Source organism: Hesperophylax consimilis, chromosome 11 (assembly GCF_061612785.1).
Source record: "Hesperophylax consimilis isolate HC1 chromosome 11, BYU_Hcon_1.0, whole genome shotgun sequence".
Lineage (NCBI taxonomy): Eukaryota > Metazoa > Arthropoda > Insecta > Trichoptera > Limnephilidae > Hesperophylax > Hesperophylax consimilis.
In genome coordinates this window covers 25,507,669-25,530,137 of record NC_142846.1, presented here as the reverse complement: position 1 = coordinate 25,530,137, position 22,469 = coordinate 25,507,669, and the positions used below count along the sequence as shown (strand labels likewise).

The 22,469-nt window shown below is 34.0% G+C and overlaps 1 protein-coding gene and 1 non-coding gene across 2 annotated transcripts in view; both read left to right on the top strand.

Moving 5' to 3' along the window:
* Nucleotides 1-8,639, top strand: part of jef (major facilitator superfamily domain-containing protein 6 jef) — a 38,149-nt gene extending 29,510 nt beyond the window's left edge. The window contains exons 6-10 of the mRNA XM_089637112.1: nucleotides 190-459; nucleotides 1,555-1,789; nucleotides 2,273-2,427; nucleotides 5,668-5,891; nucleotides 7,048-8,639. Of these exons, the coding sequence (XP_089493238.1) occupies nucleotides 190-459; nucleotides 1,555-1,789; nucleotides 2,273-2,427; nucleotides 5,668-5,889 (882 nt within the window). The 3' untranslated portion in view covers nucleotides 5,890-5,891; nucleotides 7,048-8,639. The remainder of the gene's footprint in view (nucleotides 1-189; nucleotides 460-1,554; nucleotides 1,790-2,272; nucleotides 2,428-5,667; nucleotides 5,892-7,047) is intronic.
* Nucleotides 8,640-11,812: 3,173 nt separating this feature from the next.
* On the top strand, nucleotides 11,813-11,930 carry LOC149419967 (U5 spliceosomal RNA). The gene has a single exon (XR_016302848.1). It is a non-coding gene; the product is annotated as a U5 spliceosomal RNA (small nuclear RNA).
* The last annotated feature ends 10,539 nt before the right edge of the window (nucleotides 11,931-22,469 follow it).

Here is a 22,469-nt window from a genome sequence, read left to right as displayed (position 1 = left end):
TATTTTATAAATCAAGCAAAAAAAAATGTAGTTTTGTATGGTAGCAAGGAATCATGAGAACATAGTTATTTTTCTTAGTGGATAAATGTTGTGTTGTTGGCTTCTAAGTGAAGAAGCATACTGTGCCTGATATGCCTCGTTATGTTTCATGTAATTATGTTGTAATAACTGTACATATTTTAATTTTAGACAAAGATGTTCGCCCAGACAACACGAGAAATGCCTGAGTGGATCACAGTCCTAAAGCAGTTCAAGAACTTGAAGTGTGCTTCGTTCTTGTTCGTGGCTTGGTTCATGGGCTTTGGCATCGGACTTATCTTCACTTTCCTCTTCTGGCATCTGCAGGACTTCGGAGGAACCCCAACCCTCTTCGGCGTGGCTTCTGTCATCAACCACATCTCTGAGATATTCGCTTACTTCTTCAGCTTTAAGCTTATCACACAAATGGGGCATGTTAAGGTAAGATAGTATATTTTAGTTGTGTATGGATTCCGCACCAAACTAAGTATATAAATAAGCTGGAATAAATAAAAAACCTAGGGTTCATCTATCAAATCATGGAACTTATCCAAGATTACTGCACCTTATATTAACTTTAATTATACTTTAAGCAACTAATAGATTTAGCCTAGAATCGAATATCGTGCAAATCTTGCAATGCTTAGTTTTAATATAATTCATTACTTTATTGGTAGCCGATTCCTATAGGAACGCTATGGCTTATACGTGCAGTGGTCGTTGTCACGACTTTTTCAAGATTCCATATAACAGAACAGATGTTCTAGCACAACAATAATAGTAGTGACACTCACCAGGCCTTCCATCCTGTAACAAACTTCTTCCTCTTCTTCAGCTTGCTTATGGATTGCTTTCTCTGAATTTCACCAGTTGAACCATTAGAAAGTCACAGCTAAATAGAATTAATCAAGTTATATTCTTAACAATTCACTATGAGGTATCACTTATCGTATTGATTCACTATGGTAAGTTCATCACACAACATGAACTTCTTTGCGTATCTTACAGCTGTCGTTAAGTGCGTTACAAAACCGCTGATTGGTTTGCCATATATTATATATTCGCTGTCCTAGTATAAGAAAAATATTATAAGATGTCCAGAAGCAGTTGTCCGCTTATGAAAAATTCCAGATGGGAAAAATATACCACGGTGCTGGACAAAGGCATCGGGAATTTATTCTATGGTCAGGATGTATTTCTGTCTTCCAGCTGTTGATATCATATCGTCACTATCTAGCATTTCACGTGTAAAAGTGATGGAGTATATGAAAACACTAATACCTGTGAAATGTTAAGAGGATGAAGCAACTCCGGTACATCTATGGTCATGGTGCCATTTTCTGTCTTGCTGGAGAAAAGGCCCAGATACATGGGAAAACACGAGATGTAGCCGAAGACCCGATAGTAACCCAATCCTTGTGAACTTTACTAAAGGAACTGGTTTTGAAAGCACGGTGGGCCTATAGCATAAATGATAATGTCTACGGGAGCAATCCAAACTGTCTCCTTATCAATAATAATTATTGATGTTTCCAGGTGCTCTGCATCGGTCTCGTTGGTAATATCCTCCGCTTCCTGTACATCTCGTGGCTGCGGAATCCATGGTGGGTGTTGCCCTTCGAGTTCATCCAGGGCGTGACGCACGCCGCCGTGTGGGCCGCGTGCTGCTCGTACATCGCGCACTCCACCCCGTTAGGCCTCAGGGCTTCCGCGCAGGGCGTGCTGCAGGGCATACACCATGGCCTGGGCAGGGGCTGCGGTGCTGTCATCGGTAATTATATACAAAATATCTATTATTGACAAATAGAGAGATTACAATAATTAAAAACAATTTATAATATCTTACTCAGGAAAACCTTTTCCCTAAAGACTTGAAAAGCAGTCAACCGATATCACTGAAAATTTCAAAATTGATTCCTATAAGTGCCACAAGTGTTTAGAGAGTAGTTTAAATGGTAGAACAAGTCGATTTAATGTAATTTTTTAATACTAACATTTCGGTATACAGTAGTGAAAGTAAACGATATTTAATTGAAATGTGTTGGGTTTTTAACCGTTTATCTTGAGTCCAGAGCAAGGAGTTTACATCAGTCGACGACCAGAAAATATACTACCAAATAACAAAATCTGACGCATATTGAGTTAAAAAAAAATCCAAATACAATATAACTATAGTTAATTTAATCCATATTGCATAGACATGTGCCAATGTGGAAATGAATTTAGCAAACAATAACCTCTCACTCATTTCCAGGCGGAATCTTTGTGAGTTACTTCGGAACAACAGCCACGTTCAGGGGATACGGGATCGTGTGCATCATGGTACTTGCTGCCTTCATCTTCATAAACTTCTACAGGAAGGACACAGGCTTTGTCTCTGATATTCCCACCACTGAAGATCCTCACCAGGTAAAGGATTGATTACTTCAAAATATTTTTATAAAAGTAGAGTTGCCGTGTAGTAAATTTTATACTAACAACTTCTGCCAGAGACAGACCACGATCTGCTATGAATATTACACGGCTAAACAGACGTATACACAGTGCATGGTGCTATAACGTGTCTACTGATAACTTCTACATAAACCTTGAAGGTTTTAGGTTTCAACAGACATGCAAATTAATGATGTCTCTGAATTTATTATGTGTTAGGCTTACGAATTCAGCACTTATTAATGTTAACTGTTAACTTTGTAAATTTGTTACTTTTCATGTGTATTGTAAATGGACTCAGTCTGATATCTTGAATATGACATTATAGACAGAGGATTCAACCGCTTAATGCTTGTTGGGGTTGGAACTAGTTACTATTTAAGATGCTGCGGCGCTAGCAGTGACACAAATTTGACATTTATGTAAAAATAATTGCACAATTTCGTCTCGCCAAAATGTACGCAAATTACTCTTATCGATGATTCATGATGAAGAGGAATGTCGATGTTATTAACTGATAAAGGATAATATTCAATCTAAACTGTCAGGTAAGTATAATGATCAAAAACCACTAAGCGGATCTTGCGCCGCTCAAGATACGCTTAAGTAAGGCTGTAGTCGCTGAAGATACGTCGAATATATATTAAGTAGCGTAAAAAGGCCAGTCAGTTTGCATTCTGAGAGACTGGCCGAATCTACGCCCTATTAAGCTTGGCGGACTGACGCGACGTATTTATTTATTTTTTTATTTATTAAGTTAAAAGAAATTTACATTTCACTTTCTTAACTTAAATATATAATATTAAATAAGTAGTTTTCTAATATTGTTCTAATAACTTAAGATTAAAAAGTTTTTTTTTAAATAAATTTATACTCTCCGTTTTAAGTTTATCTGGAAGGAGATTGTATATTTGTACACCCTCGTGCCCAATGCCTCTTTTCCCACTTTCAGTCCTTACAGCATGTGTGTACAATTTGTTATGTTGCCTAGTATAATGTTCGTGTACTTGTGACGTTTGTTTAAATGTTGTGTTTGTGTGTATAAGTCCATTTTGGATTTTGTAGATTAGGAGGCATATGTTGTATTCCTACAATTTTCTTATTTTCAAAAGTTTCATTTCCTGATACGGTTTTTTTGTGGGAGTGTCCGGGTTATAATTGAAGAGTTTTTTAATAACTTTGTTTTGTATTGTTTGTAAATCATTTAGGTATTTAATGTATGTGTTTCCCCATATTTCTATTTAATAATTAAGATGGGACTGGATTAAACTAAAGTATAAGCCCCTCTTTACCTCTGTTGGTAGGAGATGGGCAATTCTACCAAATACACCAATAAGTGGGATGATTTTTAATTTTAATTCTTCTACGTGTTGTTTAAATGTCAGATGTTTATCAATATGTAAGCCAAGGTATTTTTCGCTGTCTAGAATAAGCAAGTCCCTTTCTTCTATTTGTAGAGCTTTATGCGACGGTATTATAAAACGCACAGTGAGGCTGTGCAGGAGAATTTTTATGTATACGCGTAACACGACATAAAATGAGTTGCGCAATATACGCTGGGACCCCAAGATAAGTGTCGGCCCTTAGAGGGGTTTCAATGGTTAGTTCGTTATAATTTCATGAATAGTACAAATCATAGACCGAACTGGAGAATACTGGAAATTTCTATGCTTACGATCCATAAACGGATTATGTGCTAAGCTCTCCATTACAAATAAGCGAGGATAAAGAACAACTGATATACCGGCCCATAGCATCATAATTTTACACGGCTTATATGCTTCCATATTATTTATCATTTTCTCAGAGACGTGACTGATTAATTTTGTATTGAAAGTTGGGGGGAAGTTTTATACTGTCACGGCTTTGTGAAAGATTGATGTGTGACTTCGGTTAACGTGTGTTCCATCATATATTTTTATCTTATACGCACTTTCACCGCGTTCAGCACCAGTAATAAAATTCCCGTTTGGGTCGAGTCGTAACTTTCTTATTTCATTCATTTTCCCGAATACGCCACAATATATTTTTTATATCTTTTCTGTTTCTTTTGGTTATTATAATTTATAGACTGTCAACATACACGACATCGATGATTCATGGAGTTCAGAAAATGTTGGAAGTATTACAGATTACGTCCTTATGATCCGATGAAATTTTCATACATTTTAAACAAGTTGTTACTTGTTTAAATTACTTATTTTGTGAGCAGAGCCGGAATTCTTAGGCCAAATGACCTAAAAAGGATGCGTGAGTTATATCAACACTTCCTAGATGACATGGCCGAGACACTCATTCAAAGCAGCCTTCTAACTTATATGGGATTTTGCAAAAAAAAAATCGTTTATATTTTATTTTCAATTTATTCTTCTTTACTAAAACATCTTAATTTTATACAGTTAATTAAAGAAAACATATTTTGGAAGTTCCCATATAAGTTAGGAGGCTGATTTGATTCAGTGTCCCGGCCTTGTGATATAGGAGATTTTGGTTATATACGCATAAAGTCCTTTTATCCTGATGAGAGATGGGTATGGAAAAAAAAACTAATAATATTGCATACGCCAGTCCTGCTGAAGGAGAAAGGGGCGTACGAATTCTCCAGTACAATTTTGTAATTTTTCTGATCTATTCAATTTGGAAATTTGCTACCGCGGTGGTCAGCTCTGCCTTACCAGGAAAATGAGAGAACAAAATGAAGCGGTCAATGTTATAATGTCCTTCTCAAAAAAACTCAGCCACAAGGGAAATGCACCGAGGGTACAGATAAAATAAGTATTTACCTTGTGATACGATACTATAAGATAGTATACGATGGCTCGACTCTCGACTAGCAGTTCGCGAGTTAAATTCCGGCTTGCGCATTTAAATTTTATCGATTAATTTGTGTTATATCACAATTTATCCATTTAAAATAAAACATTATACGATATTTTTATCACGTCTAAGAATGGGAGATACTCTCAGAATATTGATTCTTGAAGATAGAAGACAATTCAGAATTGAAACGTTGCTTGAAATGGGGTTAGCCGTGTTTGGTGAACCGATCTGAATATCCAGGTACTTCCTCACATTCGTCTTCCCCATCTCTTTCCTCTCCTCACTGCCTTTAAAATTACAACATAACCCAATTGAGGATGCCATAGTATTGCTGTTGTGGTAGTTGGGAGCAGTTGGGACTTTTGATGATTTGGACCGATGTATTGTTATTTTTAGGTTGCTGAAGAGACGGCCCACCTAGCCCCGCACGGGGTACCTAGCAACCCCCTTCCGCGGGCGCTTTCCTCCTCGCGCTTGTCGGACATGGGGGCGCAGGAGAGCTACGGGGCGACGCGCCAGCAGGGCCCCAGCCTGTCCGTCCCGGGGGCACCCAGTAACCCCTTCATTCAACCCGCCCCCTCGGCCGCCCCCACGCAGGAGTACGGGGGGTACAGATAGAGGTATGTGTGTAACGGGAAAGAGATGAGTGGGGATTTCAGGAGTTTTGAATTATAACAGAAGCAAAAGAGGCCGCTTTACAAGATACAAGACTGGTGATACAAGACTTGATGTCCAATTTTCATTTTGCGTAATTTGTGTTCTGTCCAATGGGCAGTGGAAGTGCATTGTATCGCTTTGATTCAAAGTATCTGAAGGTTCCAACGATCAGATAATTACTTGATTGTAACAATAAAGGAAGTTTTTGCAAATTGAAACTAAGTGAAGGTTTATTCAGGCAAAAAAAGGTAGTGGATGTCTGAGCGGAGGTTTGGTCAATTTTTTATTTTTTATTAAAATAAGTGCATTCAAATATATACAATAGGTATAAATGATCTCTCGAGATGCAAAAAGATCCATATAGGGTGTTTAGCACAGCAAAATCGATAACTTAACAATATCGGATTGATATGCCTAACTACCGATGATTTTATACCGATTTCCCGAGAACGGTCTCGTTTTTGATAGATAACGCAATAAATGAAAAAAATCTATATGGAAGTATACAGCAACGTTAAATGTTAATAAATTGATAATTGTGAATTATAATACTCACATAAATACGCATTGGCAGTCCGCATTTACTTTTTGACAAAAACTGAGTTCATAATTAATGAGGTCTTTATTCACATCTTGTTACGTGAGTAAAATTCTTTCTCTAAGCACAAACCAATGTTGCGTCATTGGCCTGAACGGATTAAACTCGCGGCGTATACGACTTCTTTCAATTCTAAGAGCTTTGTTAGATCAACTCCGTTCGTTAATGCCAGTAATTATTTTGCAAAGAAAACGACAAAATTTTTTCGTATATTGACAGTTAACCTAAGCTTCTCTGATACTATAGAGGCTGCGTTATTTTTTTTTTATATCAGCCGTGAAAACTTTTCTCGTCAATTATCAATTAATAAACGTGCTCTGAAATATTGTTAACTGAGCATAGATGACAAATTTAGTCAATATTGTATTAACATAGGGCTTTATCGATCATCCGTGATAGATTTCTAGAACCTTCCCAATGAATAAAGATTTCGATGATTGCTATTTCTGTGTATAAATTTACACCGATTTCAATCTCTTACGATTCTTGATATGAACTTTATTTTTACATTTTTATTTCAGGACTCACCACTAACCTGAAAGCTCCGCTGGTGGCCAGCTTTGCGAGGAGAGTATTTAATTACCTTGTTTATATAATATTGTATTTATCAAAATATCATAATTTTGCATTTGATGTTCAACTTTAAAATTGATGATCTGATACTTAAAGGATTGAAAATTATAAGAATTGTATCAAAATGTGTTATTTTATAGAAATAAACATTTAAAATGAAAGCACGATAGTTCCAAAATGATAAAACATAGTTAATGATTAATCAATAGGTAGATATGTACCTTTACATATAAATTGTATTCATGTTTGTAAATTTTTCTAAGTGTGAAAGAGGCAAAAATTATGTTTAAAGCAAGTTATAGGGAAAACTATTCATATTGCTTAGTTTATTTGATTGAATTTAATATTATGAGTGCAATAAGTATTTGTTTGACATATCATTCATTGACTTTTCAATACGAACGGATTAGTTTTCAAAGATTTTATGAGATTGTAAACGAGTAAGTCACATTTAAAAAAGTTCATTGTGTAATCTAAAACAATCGAAAATTAAAACAATGAAAAAGGAATCATTAGAGCTTTAAAAAAATGGTTTGTGTTTAATCTGAAAACTAACCTCAACTAGTTTTGCTATTTCCTAACTACCAAACATATCAAGCCACATTTAGACTGGAGTCAATAATTTAGTCGTTTTGAAATTAGTAATCTCGCTCTGCCGTTCGCAAGAGGGCCGCACAGTTTTTTAATAAGCACGCCATCAGTTCGACCTTTACATTTTGAGCTAGCATTGACCATATAATACATGACGCTTACATTTTTCTCGTGATAGTTTGACTAAAGGTGCAATATCGTAATGATCAAAATTTAAAAAATGTTTCCGTTAAAAAGTAACTGATTTTTCAATGTCAGCCACTAAATAATAATTAAATTTGATAACTAAGAGGTAAAATTCGCTCGATAAAATCGCAACAGGGTTGTAGAAAGATAAAGCTTTGCCACACGAACACTGCACAGAAAAGTTTGAAAGTAAGGTATCGGTTTACAACGCAGTCCATTGTGAGACTTTTCTGCAGCGGTGCGTGGTACCGCCGCTCCGAAGTGTAGGTGTGACAGAGCCTCGACTCTCAATGAATGAACACCATTCAAAATCAATACGTTGCTTTAGCCCTATTACGTGACCTGATCTGAATTATCAGGTACCTCCCCTTGCTCCGTCTCGTTTCTTTCCACGCTGCCCACAGCCTCACAAAATACCCCAATTGGGGATTCTATATTCTCACTGACAGTCGAGAGCAGCTGGGATTTTTGTGTGATATCCATATTATATAAAAGCTTTATTTTAGTTTGGCGAAAATTGCATAGCGTCAAAAAACTCTTACTCTGAAAATCTATCGTGACAATTCCTTTGCTCAATTCCATCGAATTCTTCAATGTATTTTTTAATAATGAAATGTGGGTTTTCTTAAAACACGTTTTAAAGTCTTGTTCTCGAAATATTCATTTTTAAATATTTTACTCAACGTACTTTTAAATTCTTATTTTAGTTACTAAGAAATTTTAATTCATTTTTTTAAGAATACAAAAAAAAGCTTAACATAGTTTGGGGAAAGATTATATTTTAATTGATAAGTTTTTGAAATATTGAGAAAGGTATTAATTGAATAAATAAGATATAAAATTATTTTAATTTATTTAATTAGTGTTTAATGTAATGTATTGATTTTTTTGCCTGAAAATGCATCTTTATTCCTTTTGCATATCATTAGTGTGATTGTTAGCCACTAAGTACAAAAATATATTTCAATTTTTAAACTCTATAAATGTTATCAAAAGTAAGAAGAAAATCTCTTATAACTGTTGTATACTATGTAACATTTACTGATATTATATTTTTGCTGTGTATATGAAACAGTCCAAAAAATTAATTCGGTTTTACGTTTAAATTTACATTTGCATCTTAGTACCGACTTAATTTCATAATTAAGTCAAAATTATACGAAACACCACTAGAACTTTAGTTTTTTTTCAGAAAAAAAAATTCGAAAATACTGTAGACAAAACCAAAATTTTGGCAATGCTATATTTATTAACTTTACTTTTATTTAATACGTCTCAAAAGTAAGTAGCCACTAAAATTTTTGACAAATCAAAAGCTCTTCTAATTAACAGTACAAATCAAACAAAATATGCACAACGAGAATTAATTATTGCATTTTATTTATTTCAAAAATGAATATTGTTTTAATTATATTCAAAATTAAAAAAATTGATTAGTCACCAAATTTCTTTTATTTTGAAGGGTTATTTCCTCGTTTGCGATTTAATTTTTCACTCTCCGGACGACTCTACAAGCAAGCTATCGTGGTCACCATTGTATTTGAATATGCAATAATTTTTGTCTTTAATGTTTTCAAATTAGAGAGATCTGAATATTATTCAAGAAACGCATTTAACATTTAAATAATATCTTGTCCATAAACAGATAAATTAATTTATTTAGCTTTAATTATTTTGAAATATTTTCCAATAATAATATCAAATAATAATTTGCTTGTTCATCTTTATACTAAATGAAAATGCCTTTGAAAAATATAAAAAAAATGATACCATTAAGCACTGTATTTTTGTTGTTAGTAATATCATAAGAACATTGAATACTAGTATATAATATTATGCTTTTAAGCGTGATATTTGGTGCGCTTTGGAGATGGCCGGGTATTGCAATACGAGTATCTACTAGTATATTTGTAAGAAAATACTTTATTTAATTTTTATTTTGATGTATGTGACGTTTAAACTAATATATTTGAAAATTTATCTATATATTAGTATGTATGAAGGTATATAATACATATATCTATAAAACTCAGTATTGATCTTCATTGCAAGAAAATTAATCTTCATTTCAAGTGTAATTATTCGTTTTCAATATAAGAATATTGATCTTAAATACAAGCGTATTAATTATCAATAAGAATATTGACCTTAAATACAAGCGTATTGATTATCAATAAGAATATTGATCTTTAATACAAGCGTATTAATTATAAATAAGAATATTGATTTTAAATACAAGCGTATTAATTATCAATAAGAATATTGAACTTAAATACAAGCGTATTGATTATCAATAAGAATATTGATTTAATTACAAGCGTATTAATTATCAATAAGAATATTGATCTTAAATACAAGCGTATTGATTATCAATAAGAATATTGATTTAATTAGAAGCGTATTAATAATCAATAAGAATATTGATCTTAAATACAAGCGTATTGATTATCAATAAGAATATTGATCTTAAATACAATCGTATTGATTATCAATAAGAATATTGATCTTAAATACAATCGTATTAATTATAAATAAGAACATTGATTTTAAATACAAGCGTATTGATTATCAATAAGAATATTGATTTTAAATACAAGCGTGTTGATTATCAATAAGAATATTGATCTTAAATGCAAGCGAATTTAAGAATATTGATTTTCAACTGAAGAAAAATGGTTTTCGAAATAAGAATGTTGTTATTCAATACCTAAAAGAACAATGATAACACAAAAATTGATCGTTAATACAAGAATATATACAGAGTGTTCGGGAAAAAGTGCGATAACTTCAGGAGGTAATTCTACGTGATGACAGAAGAAAAAAGATAGGATTTTTTTTTTGAAAATCCAATGTTTGTTTTACCCTACGAAAATATTTTTCCAGAGAAGATTATTTACAAGAAGATTAAAACCTACTTTAAAACAATGAAATTGCGTAAAAATATATATTCATTTTTTTTCTCCTACTATGTAGAATCACCCCTTGCAGCGTAAAGCCCACTTTACACCGGACACCTGTATAGTAGAATCATTTTAAAGAGATTCTTGATTGCATGGTGGTGTACTGTATCGTAGGACTACTACGAGGTAGGAGGGGACTGCGGGCGGGTGTATACAAATACATTCAAACGCGCGGTCTTTAAACTGACTTACCTGTACTTTCAACACAAGAAACAATCTTCGTTGAAAGAATATTGATCTTCAATGAAAGAAAAATTCAAGAATATTTACATTCAAAATAAGAATATTGATCTTCAATAATAATAGTAATACCTATATTGTTCTTCGATTAAAGAATATTGATGTTCAGTAATAAAATATTGATCTTTTTCGTAATGTACGACAATATTCATCATTTGGTTCAGCTACTAAACAATGATTTGAAATACTTCTGTTGCTGTACTGGTAACCAATTATGTATGTCGGTTGCATGCACTTTAAAAGCACTGGACAGATATTAGTACTTACTACTTTGTTCGAATAACATTGAATCTAAATCTTGGGTGAAGGGATATAACCTGGTAGCCGCCTCGTTTAACGTAATTTTGAAATGATTTGTATGCAAAGTGGTATGGAATGAACTAACTTGGCTTGGATGTTTTTGGGCATTTGATAAGATAGGGTATGGGACATGTCATTAAAAAATTACTTACCCCTTCAAATTGTCCACGAATAGCTCTGTCCAGGGTGTTTTAGGTTCATGGTCAGTTGTGTATATATCGTTTTCATTTCAGAGGACGCTATTCGGGAGGTTTTTAAAGGAGATAAACCAGATTTGAAATTAATCATGTTATATGGAGGAATTAATATTAATGACGACAGGCTTTTGATGATTCTGCAATAAATGTCCTTCACATGTATTGAGTAATTAGTAATGCATCTTACACGAACAACTTTGTTGGATAACTGTCCAAAACATTTTTTTTTCTTAAACATAACACTCTGGTTTCCCTTCAATAACGAATAAATCTTTCGCCTTTTACTAAAGATTTCCGTGGAGGGGAGCACTCAAATGAGTCTATAAACCAATTTTTTGGTTTAAATTTAAATTTAAATTTTTTTAGTTTTAAATTTTATTATTGAAATACTTTTATAATTTCTTTAATATATTTGTAAATAAAATAATTAAAAATTTATTTAATATCCTCTTCACGGATTGGACAAAACATCATTCACTGTCTACGGTCACTAATACCTAATAATTTATTAAATAAGTAATAATGTATGTTGTTGAATTATTTTAGTTATAAATCTTCGTCACGTTCTATATTTCTCGTGTTGTTACCATATGTCAAAACTTATTATCGATAGTTCATTATGTCATGTGTACCTTACATTTAACAATCACCTAGAGGATAGGTTAAAATATACACACAGGATTTGTCTAAATAAATATAGAATTCTTTAGATTGAAAAAGAAACAAGTTTATGAAATTGGTAAGCAAATAAGTTTTATGAGAAAGAAATAAAAGATGATCTCATTAAACGTTTTTCACATGCGTAGGCAACGGTTAGTGTAATTATTGGCCACGTCTGTCTCTTATACTGGTAGGGTTAGATTAAAGAAATCATTTAACAGTATTTCAGTAAAAAAATGACGATGGTTCATTTTCTTGGGTAAAAAGTGACCCAAATAAACCATCCTCGTGATTCCTTCAAAATAATATTGAGTTGTTGCGGCTGAGTTGATATAGACATAACCAATGAACACATTAACCAGTTACTATATACTATATTTTGAAAGAAGATTTGAATCCGTTCATTAATTTAGACAAAGTCCTGTAAATATTTGAACAGTGAATTTGTGTATCTATGGGGAAATTGCGGATCCCTGATTGTATTCTTAAATGAATTTGTAGAAAATTAATTTACTGTGCATTGAAATGTGAATGGTAACTAAGAAATACTTATTTCTTTTCTACATTGAATCGAACTGCAGTTAATGTTTTTTTGTAATTGAATAATTGTTGATTTCCTATATGTATTTGTTAACGTTAAGTTACAATTATATGTTTTGAATGTGAGATATTTAATGTATTTGTTTCTTACTGACGTCCATAGCAATATGGATATGTTTTAATCATTAAGTACGTGTATATTCTTAATTGTTGTCAAATTCGAATATTCAGATGTAATATAATCATAAATTCTGTATTTTTGTCCGGTGAAACTGTTTAAGGTAAACAAATCTGTACAGATAGAGAGCACCACAATATAAGCACTGTTAATTATATAATCACATTATTATAAATATATTCATGTAAAAATTATCTTAGTTTTATTTTAATTGAGCGTTAAAGTATCTCACTAGTGAAAGACCATCATTCAGATTCTTAGCTTGAAATGGTTTTTGCCGCATTTGGGGACCAGGCTTGAATAGCCGAATACTTCTCTACCTTCCATTTTCACATTTTCTTCCCCTCACATTTCTTCAGAACCACGATATATCCCAATTGAGGATGCCATAGTCTCCGGAAAGTTGGGACTTTTGTGCGGTATTCATATGGCAGTGAAAACGGTAAGTTATTTTTCTCAGTGACCAGCGAGTTCTATATGCAGCGCAGGAAAATAAAAATGATTAATTTCAATTGAAAACAGCTTCTCCGCTGTTTTATTTAGTTATATAAATTGCATCTCTACCAGCTAAGAGACGTGGGTGCTTGGGCTCGTTGTGGCCAGGCCGTTCGCCTCTCGCCGGGACTGCCCTTGATATTAGGGTAAATTGCCCTCCATACGAGGCTTGTATATTTTCTTGTTTTAATCATATTACACCTGTAAGTAGTGTTTTCTTTCATTATTATTTCACTCTAGATGCCAAACACGTCTCTGATGTATCCTTATTTTGAGTAACTATGAATGTCAGTATGCATACAACATTCATATTTCGTACAACAATCATGCATGCAGGGACATTGAATGGTCTAGAATCATTTGAAAAATAAATGTAGTTTATTTTTACAAAAAAATTAGGGTCCTGATGTGTGCGAATAAGGAGGTTAAACTATCAGTTCCCTCGCAAGGGAAAGGGTGGGTCCCCTACAATCTATCTCTACAATAATATACCTATTATGAAGTCAATATGCCGGTGGACTGGATATTACATGAAATGGCTTTTACCATGTTCAGTTTCTGATCTCAATTCACATGAACTATCCTACATTTTTTTTCCTCTTTCCTCTTCCCGACTTTTTTAAGCCTCACAATTTAATCATATTATTGGGAATAACCGCATAAGTTACGGGCAGTTGGGAATCATACAAAACTGACCCAACGCGATGCTAGACCGAAATTCATAGCAAATCTTAATGAATCTCGGTAATTCACCGTAAATAATAATTTACTCGTTAATTGCCGATTCTCGTCTTTTGTGCATGATGGTGATCAGAGTGATTAAATCCATTCACATTATTTTTTACATTAACCCTATACAAAAGGCCCTGAGAAAAATAATTTCTTTGGGATGTCTTGATAAACTTTTGGGATGCTGTGCGGGGGGCTTTTTTTAAGAAAAAGAAGGAGAGGAAGTTCTGGGAAGGTACAAAGTATGAGGGTTGGGTAGGAATCTAGGGATCCGTGTGTCCAGGAGTGACGACATATGAATATGTCCCTTCCAGTGCGGCGCAAGGCGATGGGTCGAGAGACCAGTTGGAGAGGTCTAAGGGTCCCCTCAAATTAGCCTCTCCTCATATGGCACTCCACTTAGCTGATGGGCAGGTGTATCCTGAACACACCTTACCCGATAAAACCGGGCACACCTGCTAAAGCACTAAACGTAGGGAACCATTTGGGGTGACCTCTGGCAGAGGTGTTCGTTGTCCAATAAATAGTTTTTGGCGGCGGTACCCAAACAAAAATTGGTCCCATTCCCATTCCCATTCCCATTCCCATTCCCATTCCCATTCCCATTCCCATTCCCATTCCCATTCCCATTCCCATTCCCATTCCCATTCCCATTCCCATTCCCATTCCCATTCCCATTCCCATTCCCATTCCCATTCCCATTCCCATTCCCATTCCCATTCCCATTCCCATTCCCATTCCCATTCCCATTCCCATTCCCATTCCCATTCCCATTCCCATTCCCATTCCCATTCCCATTCCCATTCCCATTCCCATTCCCATTCCCATTCCCATTCCCATTCCCATTCCCATTCCCATTCCCATTCCCATTCCCATTCCCATTCCCATTCCCATTTCCATTCCCATTCCCATTCCCATTCCCATTCCCATTCCCATTCCCATTCCCATTCCCATTCCCATTCCCATTCCCATTCCCATTCCCATTCCCATTCCCATTCCCATTCCCATTCCCATTCCCATTCCCATTCCCATTCCCATTCCCATTCCCATTCCCATTCCCATTCCCATTCCCATTCCCATTCCCATTCCCATCCCCATCCCATTCCCATTCCATATATATGTATACGTGAACCACGCATATAATACCACATTTAAAAAAAAAAAGGAATATAGTTATTTTGAAATTAATACCTCAACAAATATGCATCACCAATAAATGCTAGCCAACCTATAGATTTTCTAACAGACGGTTAACTTGACTGTTTTTACGTCCTTTGATTCTGCATTACCTTCCACTGGCTACTATTAATGTAGTAATGTCAGTTCTCGACCGGTTCGTTCCCATGTTTGCACAGTCATGTAACGCCATCTAGCGAGAACATTTAACACTGACAAGATAGTTCGAGACCAAATCCAATAGGGAATATATATTATTATCTTCAATGTTTTCGCTTTCGCAAACGTTCATTTTTTACACGTCTCGGGTCTATGTTTGGACCACCTTCTAAGAGGGTGGATCAACGTGACAAGGCTATTCTTAATATTAAATCATTATTAAAAATAAACTTTTTCTGAGTCGGTATATTATCTTTATTGGTCTCCCTCTTCATAAGGATTCTGACCTAGAGCTTTAGCCACACACTTTTCTTCAAATTAATCAATCGTTTTCAAATCAATTGACGGCCATCGTCTTACACCCGCCTAACATAGTAGATCATAATCCTTTTGAAATGGAAGTTTAAGCCCATATTGGACATATGTCTGGATGAGAAAAACGTCAACCAGGTATTTCTTATGATCTTCTTTAGTCTATGGCTGAATTTTCAAACTTCTGTTTCTCAAATCGTTGTCATTAAATTAATGTTGTTTAAATTCTAGCGATCTTTTGTTAGCTGAGAGACTTTGAATTCATATTGATTTTTTGATACGAGTATGTTACGGAATTGGATGAATTTACTAAAACATATAAACAAACGATTTTCAAATTCAGCTAGAGAATTTGAATTTAGGTGTCAATTAAGGAACAATTCAGAAAAGTGACAAATTAAGAACCAAAATTGTTTTCATTTAATGAATTCATTAACAGATCTAGATTTGAAATGTGCATTCGTTTTGTTTAATGTTTTTACAGGTGTTGTAAACTTTCAAGCTTAATAAATGTGTTCATTCTAAACGTAAATTTCAGATTGTCTGTATTTTTTTATTAATACTATAGCTTCACCAATCCCTCAATAAAATAATATCGTGCAATTCATGAGAAATATGACAATAGTTATTATTATATTACATTTACTGGTCTAATTCGATCCACCCCTTTCGTCTTCTCGTAGCTAGGGTTAAATACACTCATGGGGTCTGGCGAACCCGCGCGGCCGGGACGAGGGTCCTGGCGGCCGCAGGGGAGAAGTTATATGAAGATTGTGCAAAAAGCCTTATCCAGGCTCTATTTCCACCCACCCCAAGGTCCCACAGACCCACAGGGGCGGCGGCCAAATTGAAAACATCTACAGTTTGTCATAGATGTCATAGGGAATTGTCTGCCCTAGTAGTAGTCCATAGTTCGTAGGCAAACTTAACAAAATAGGCACGGCGTCCGTTTAGTTATTCGAGTAATAACAGTGTACATAGTAATGTAATGTGGGTCGATGTCACATTAAGATGGTTTGTGATATCAGATACCGGATTAGCCGATCGGTTTTGTAAAGTTGCCAATTTTAGGTTTGTGTCAAATTTGCTTTCTTTTGGGTATATAATTTACATTATGTAAGTGTACCAGTCAATTATTATTCTTGTCAAACCAAAATGCTTACACTCACTTGCAATTACTTTCAGTTGTTATATTTCTATTTTTGAAACTGACAGTTCATGGTGGATTTCCATTATAATGATCAATTGAAATTTTAAAAAAATAATATTTTTTGATAGTGACCATTTTCAGCTTAATTCAGACTTGTAAAATTATTTCGTAAGCTATGGTTTATGTACATACCATTCGGTAGAGGGGTGGGAGTTAACAGGAATGGTATGCAACGATTTTATTAGATTTATATGGATTTTCCCATTTTCGTTCCTATGTGCTATTTCACAGCAGAATTCCAATTATTTGCTTATTACCAGCAGTCACAATTACCCCGGTTTTAGAGAATAATTCAATTATTTTCTACAACCCAGGTAGTGTTTTTTCTGCATTTATTATAAATTTATTCAATCTGTATTTGGTGTCAGTATATTTTCGTTTTCTGATATCTCATATATCCATTTTTAATTTTAGATTTAAATGTTATAGTATGGTTATGAGTTTTGAATGAGAATGGGATTTTGTTGGATAGTTGAATAGTATAGGAAGTTTTTTGCCCAAATATTGTATTTGTAGTCGCTTGTTGGATATGTTTTTGTTTAGTGTTTCTAATGCACGTGTTGGTTATTATTTCTTGTGTTTTGTATTTAGGAATGTAAAGAAGTATTGTTTTAGAATAGAGTTATTTAATTGACGTGACGTTAAGATTGTTGAAGATTTCGTCATATCTTGACGATTGAAACAAATGAAACAATGATCCTTAAATTCATATCGTTTTTAAGGTACGTATAATATGAAGTTTTTTTCGTTTTGCTTTAAAATAAAATAAAATGTTTTCCAGGATGGTGTTTGATGTATTTAGTTATCAAATGTATATGTTTAGCATACATATATATGTAATTATGAATTAGAGTTTCTGTGTCTATCTTTTGAACATTATGTTGGCTAGTTTATTACGAGCTCGTGGTCATTTCTCGTGCTTAAATAGAGGCCATTAAACAGCAAATTTATCGTGATTGCCCAAGCCACCCTTATTAAGAAATATGTATCTTAGTTCTTCTTTTCTCGAAACAGCGGCTGACGAGGTTGTTTATTGCATTTAATAAATCATTTAAAAACAATAAAAACACACAAGTGAGAAAAAAATTTAAACAATTTTTTAAAATATAGTTAAGACTTTTAGAAACTTTAATCGCAGAGTAAAGGAGCATCTCAGGTGTTTGAATAGTAATAATTATTATTCTGAATTTGCCAACCAAAATTTTTAAAACAAATTTTTATATTGGTGTAAATAAAGGGTTTAATGTTTTACATTTAAATACAACGGGTTTATAATTAGATAAATTTGAAATTTTAGAAATTCGAAAAAGAGTTAATAGTCAATTAAGTATTTTTAATAACCGTTTTTTAAATAGCCATCTATTAGATTTATTTTCGCATTTATACCTTTATATGTTTATCTATTAGAAGCACATCTATGGAGAGTGAAAGATACTCTCCTTATCACCTTATCTGAATAACCAGGAACCTGTTTCCTTACTTTAATATCCCATATCATTTGTGGTAATATTTGCTATCCCACTCCGCCATGTCACGGTTATGCTGAAATCGGTTGGGGTGCTTAAATAAATAGAGAGAAATTAAAATTTGTATATAAAGCATGACAGAAAACATTTTTACTCCTAATCTACTAACTAAGCATTGCTAAGTGATCAAACTTTATGTAAAGTATACATTTGCTTATAACTTTGTATTTTTCTGGCATACGAAGCTCTCATACATACAGTATCACATCCATATACATAAAAATACACTTCGCCCACAGACATATGAATATATAGACTAGAAATTAAAAGTGAGGGGTAAAATCAACTGTTGAAGAACGAAGGGGGTAAAGCTGACTGTGATTCGTCAACAAATCAATCTGACAGTATATAGGCATCTCGCATTATAATATCACCATTTAGTTCTTAAAAGTAAAATCTGCTTTTGAATGAATAGACATTTTTACATGGGAGCGCAAATTACTCGCCACGTTATGAACAAATTTGCGAAGTCCAAATTCGGCAGAAAAAAAATTCTTCTATTTTCAGAGTCGAATATTTTGTTTACGGATTTAGTTAAGACACTTTTATAAGTGTTCATAATTTACTTCCCAGTAACAACGATGAGCACACTTGAGAATCGCTACATTCGACCAGATGTATCTCGATGTGATAGTATATGTTTCTACAAATGATTCATATTATACGATGTGAATAAGCTTAAAATGATGCTTACATATGGAATGTAATACGACAATTGGGTTTATTCTCTTTTTCACATCTATTTTTACAAGTTTTCATAGCACAAGCCACTATTTTGCCGTGTTATTTCATAAAACGCCTCGACCATAGCTCGACGCTAGCTCGAACAAGAATGATGACGTCACATTCTCAAGATTCACGGGAAGCCATACGCGAGCCCAGCCGGCTCCAATGGAACCGGTATGGGGAGTGGGGAATAATACGCTTTTAATCACTTAGGGCAGGTCTACTAATATTCATATGTCTATGACTTCACCACAATCCACACACCTGTCTTGATGATTGATGAAACGTTGACTAAAATAGGAGGCAAAGTAACATCGCACAAAATGCCAAAAATTAAAAAAGCTCTAATCGTAATGTCCTACACATATAAAATACATTGGTGGTGTGCCTTTGTTCAAACTTCACGTGAATTTCAGTGCAAAGAAATATGTGAATCGAAAAATTATTTTAACCTAATCTTTATTTTTTCAGTAATGAAACAGTGTCGAACAAATCGTTAAAAATTCTAATGTATGAGTGAATATCTCCTGCACCGCAAAATGTTAAATGGGCCTTAGGAAACCGCGGGAAAATACTGAAATCGGAGAAAATGACTCAAGAAGTAGGGATAATCGTTCAAAGTTTAAGGCTACGCTCGGGCGGGATCTCGCCAAGGGTGGGTGGACAACTGATTACCTCTGCTCCTTGCTCCGGTATTCGAGAGACGGGGCTTTATGAACCACGGAAACGTAGCTACTTACTTAAAGCAGGTAGCTAATCACGGCAATGAGGGGTACATTTAAATGTAGAATATTTTCATGAAACGCGAGTTTTTTTTAAAGATTTTTAGTATACGGTAGGACGAAGTGTTGTGAAGAAAATAAAGCTGATATTTTTTGTGCATCTTTTATGCTGTAAGTCCAACGACGGCTACCCATATTTAAATCTCTTCGCTGAAGGCGCTTGACGGCCTCCATGTTCGAGGAATAAGGCTCTTTAATACCAAGCTGCAGGTAGAGGATTCGAATTCCGGCGTGCGCCAGTAAATTTTATTTGATTACTTAAATTGTTCAAATTCAGAGAATTTGAACAATTCGTCAAAATAAAAGTTAACTTTCAAGTTCTGTGAATGTTCTTTTAAGGTTCTGTTATTATTTCAGTTCTGTCAAGTAACAAGCATATTGATATAATAACAGATTTTGAATAGGACATTCACGGAAACCGAAAATGAATGTTGAAATTTGATGAATTGAATTCTACGAAACAACCCATCCTTACCGGGACATGTTCACTAAAAACGTCCATAATTTTGTAAAATTTCGATATTCAGAAAACTAATTTCTTTTGTGTAGGTATTTAATAAGAAAACTGTCACTTCACTTTGTGATGAAAGGCTAAAATCACAGTGAAACCAGATAGACCATAGTTCCCACTTCGCGGATTAAAAATATACGAAATATTTATGAAAACGGACATGCTAACGACATCTGGCGGAGAAAGAATTGATCCAGCTTGCTTGCAGTAGACACCTGTAATAGTTGGAATTATATCGAGGTTCTAAGACGAAAGCAGAGAGGTCGTAAAATCGTCTAGGACTAGACAGGGCTTCCCCTTTTCTAGGCCTAAAAATAAATATTGAATTTTGTCAACCAATAGATCTGAACAAAGAGCTATAAAATTTTGAGTAACCAATCAGTGAACGGAGGGGCGGGTGTCTACGAAAGACAAAGGAATGAACTATGGACCCGACATTAAAATAGATAATTAACGACATTTCGATTCCCACAGAAATTAGAGGTGAACGCACTTTAGGGTAAGCATCGACTTTCAAGGTGACAAACTCCTGGGAATGTTTACAATGAATGAGACATTTATGGGGTATCGAACCATTGAAATCGAGGGCTTTGGAAGTTTTACAAGTTGTAAAGCGCACACACAAAAATGCAATGAAAAATTATAAGCGTGATAGTATAAAAAAAGGACGGGAAAAGCGAAGGAAAGTTACTGGCGGAATTTTCAACTGTAGTGCAATTATTTATGATAGAAGTAGGGTGTCGAGTTCGAAAAAATCGTACTAAAGAGAGGTGAGAGTTTTGGAAACAATGGAAATTAATCGTTATCAATTTAAGATGAAACGGACATATTGGTAAATCAATTTTGAATGAAAATCTCGCAAAAAAAATAGACATTTTAGAAAAGTGCGGCGACCGAATGGAAGGATAATACAGAGATTTTGAACTGCTACAAAGGTCCTAGGGACATGAAAATTGAGTATCAGAAGAAGACAGTAAAACTAAACATATAGCGATAGATTAGATTCAGGAAAAGTAGACATTTTACATAATTATTAGGTTAGATAGATATTAAAGTTACACAAGATTACAGAGGGATCGAAACAAGATAAAAGGTTGACAGTCTCATGTGTATTTTGGAATATAAACAATCGAAATCCGAACATGATTTTTATTTACGTTAAGGTAATAAACGATTGGAGAGACGATTAACTTTAACGTGGACCTTATGGAATATTTAGATTAGGCAAAAGAGATTAAAATTAATAGGTTTGAAATTAAACTAAATTTACGGCCGTAGTACATAAAATCTGAGACGTAAACATATGTCCAGACGTATAATTTATGTGAAATCTTGTAAGTGAGGGATGGAGAATGGGCGGAGATTGGATCAGGCAATAAAAGTGACAGATATCCCAGAGTCAAATTAGGTATATCTCCCATAGAAGTGTGGAAAACTATATATTAATTAATAATAAATGAAGTATGAAATTTTCCTGGAGACCACACACATCGGGAAAAGTGAGAGAAAGATAAAAAGAAGGGTAAAGAACGGAGATAAAGAATAATCCAAGTGGAGAAAAGTGATACAATTCAAATTTATCCGTGAAATAAATAAATACGACTTGGAAAATAATTAGTTATAGAGTTATGAGAAATAACAAAAGAATAAAGAAGAAAATTGTGCAAGAAAACGTCGCGGATAAAAGAAAATCCAAAAGATAAGGAAAAACTCGAATCTGCGACATAAAGATAGAAAGTACGGGTGGAAATGGAAAAGCTCATATAAGTGACAATAAAATTAAGTAGAATTTAAACAAATCGAAATTCAAAAATGCGTAGTAAAGATTTCGACATGGATTTAAAAAATTTTCGCACGAGATGCATAAAATTGAGATCTATATATATGTTATT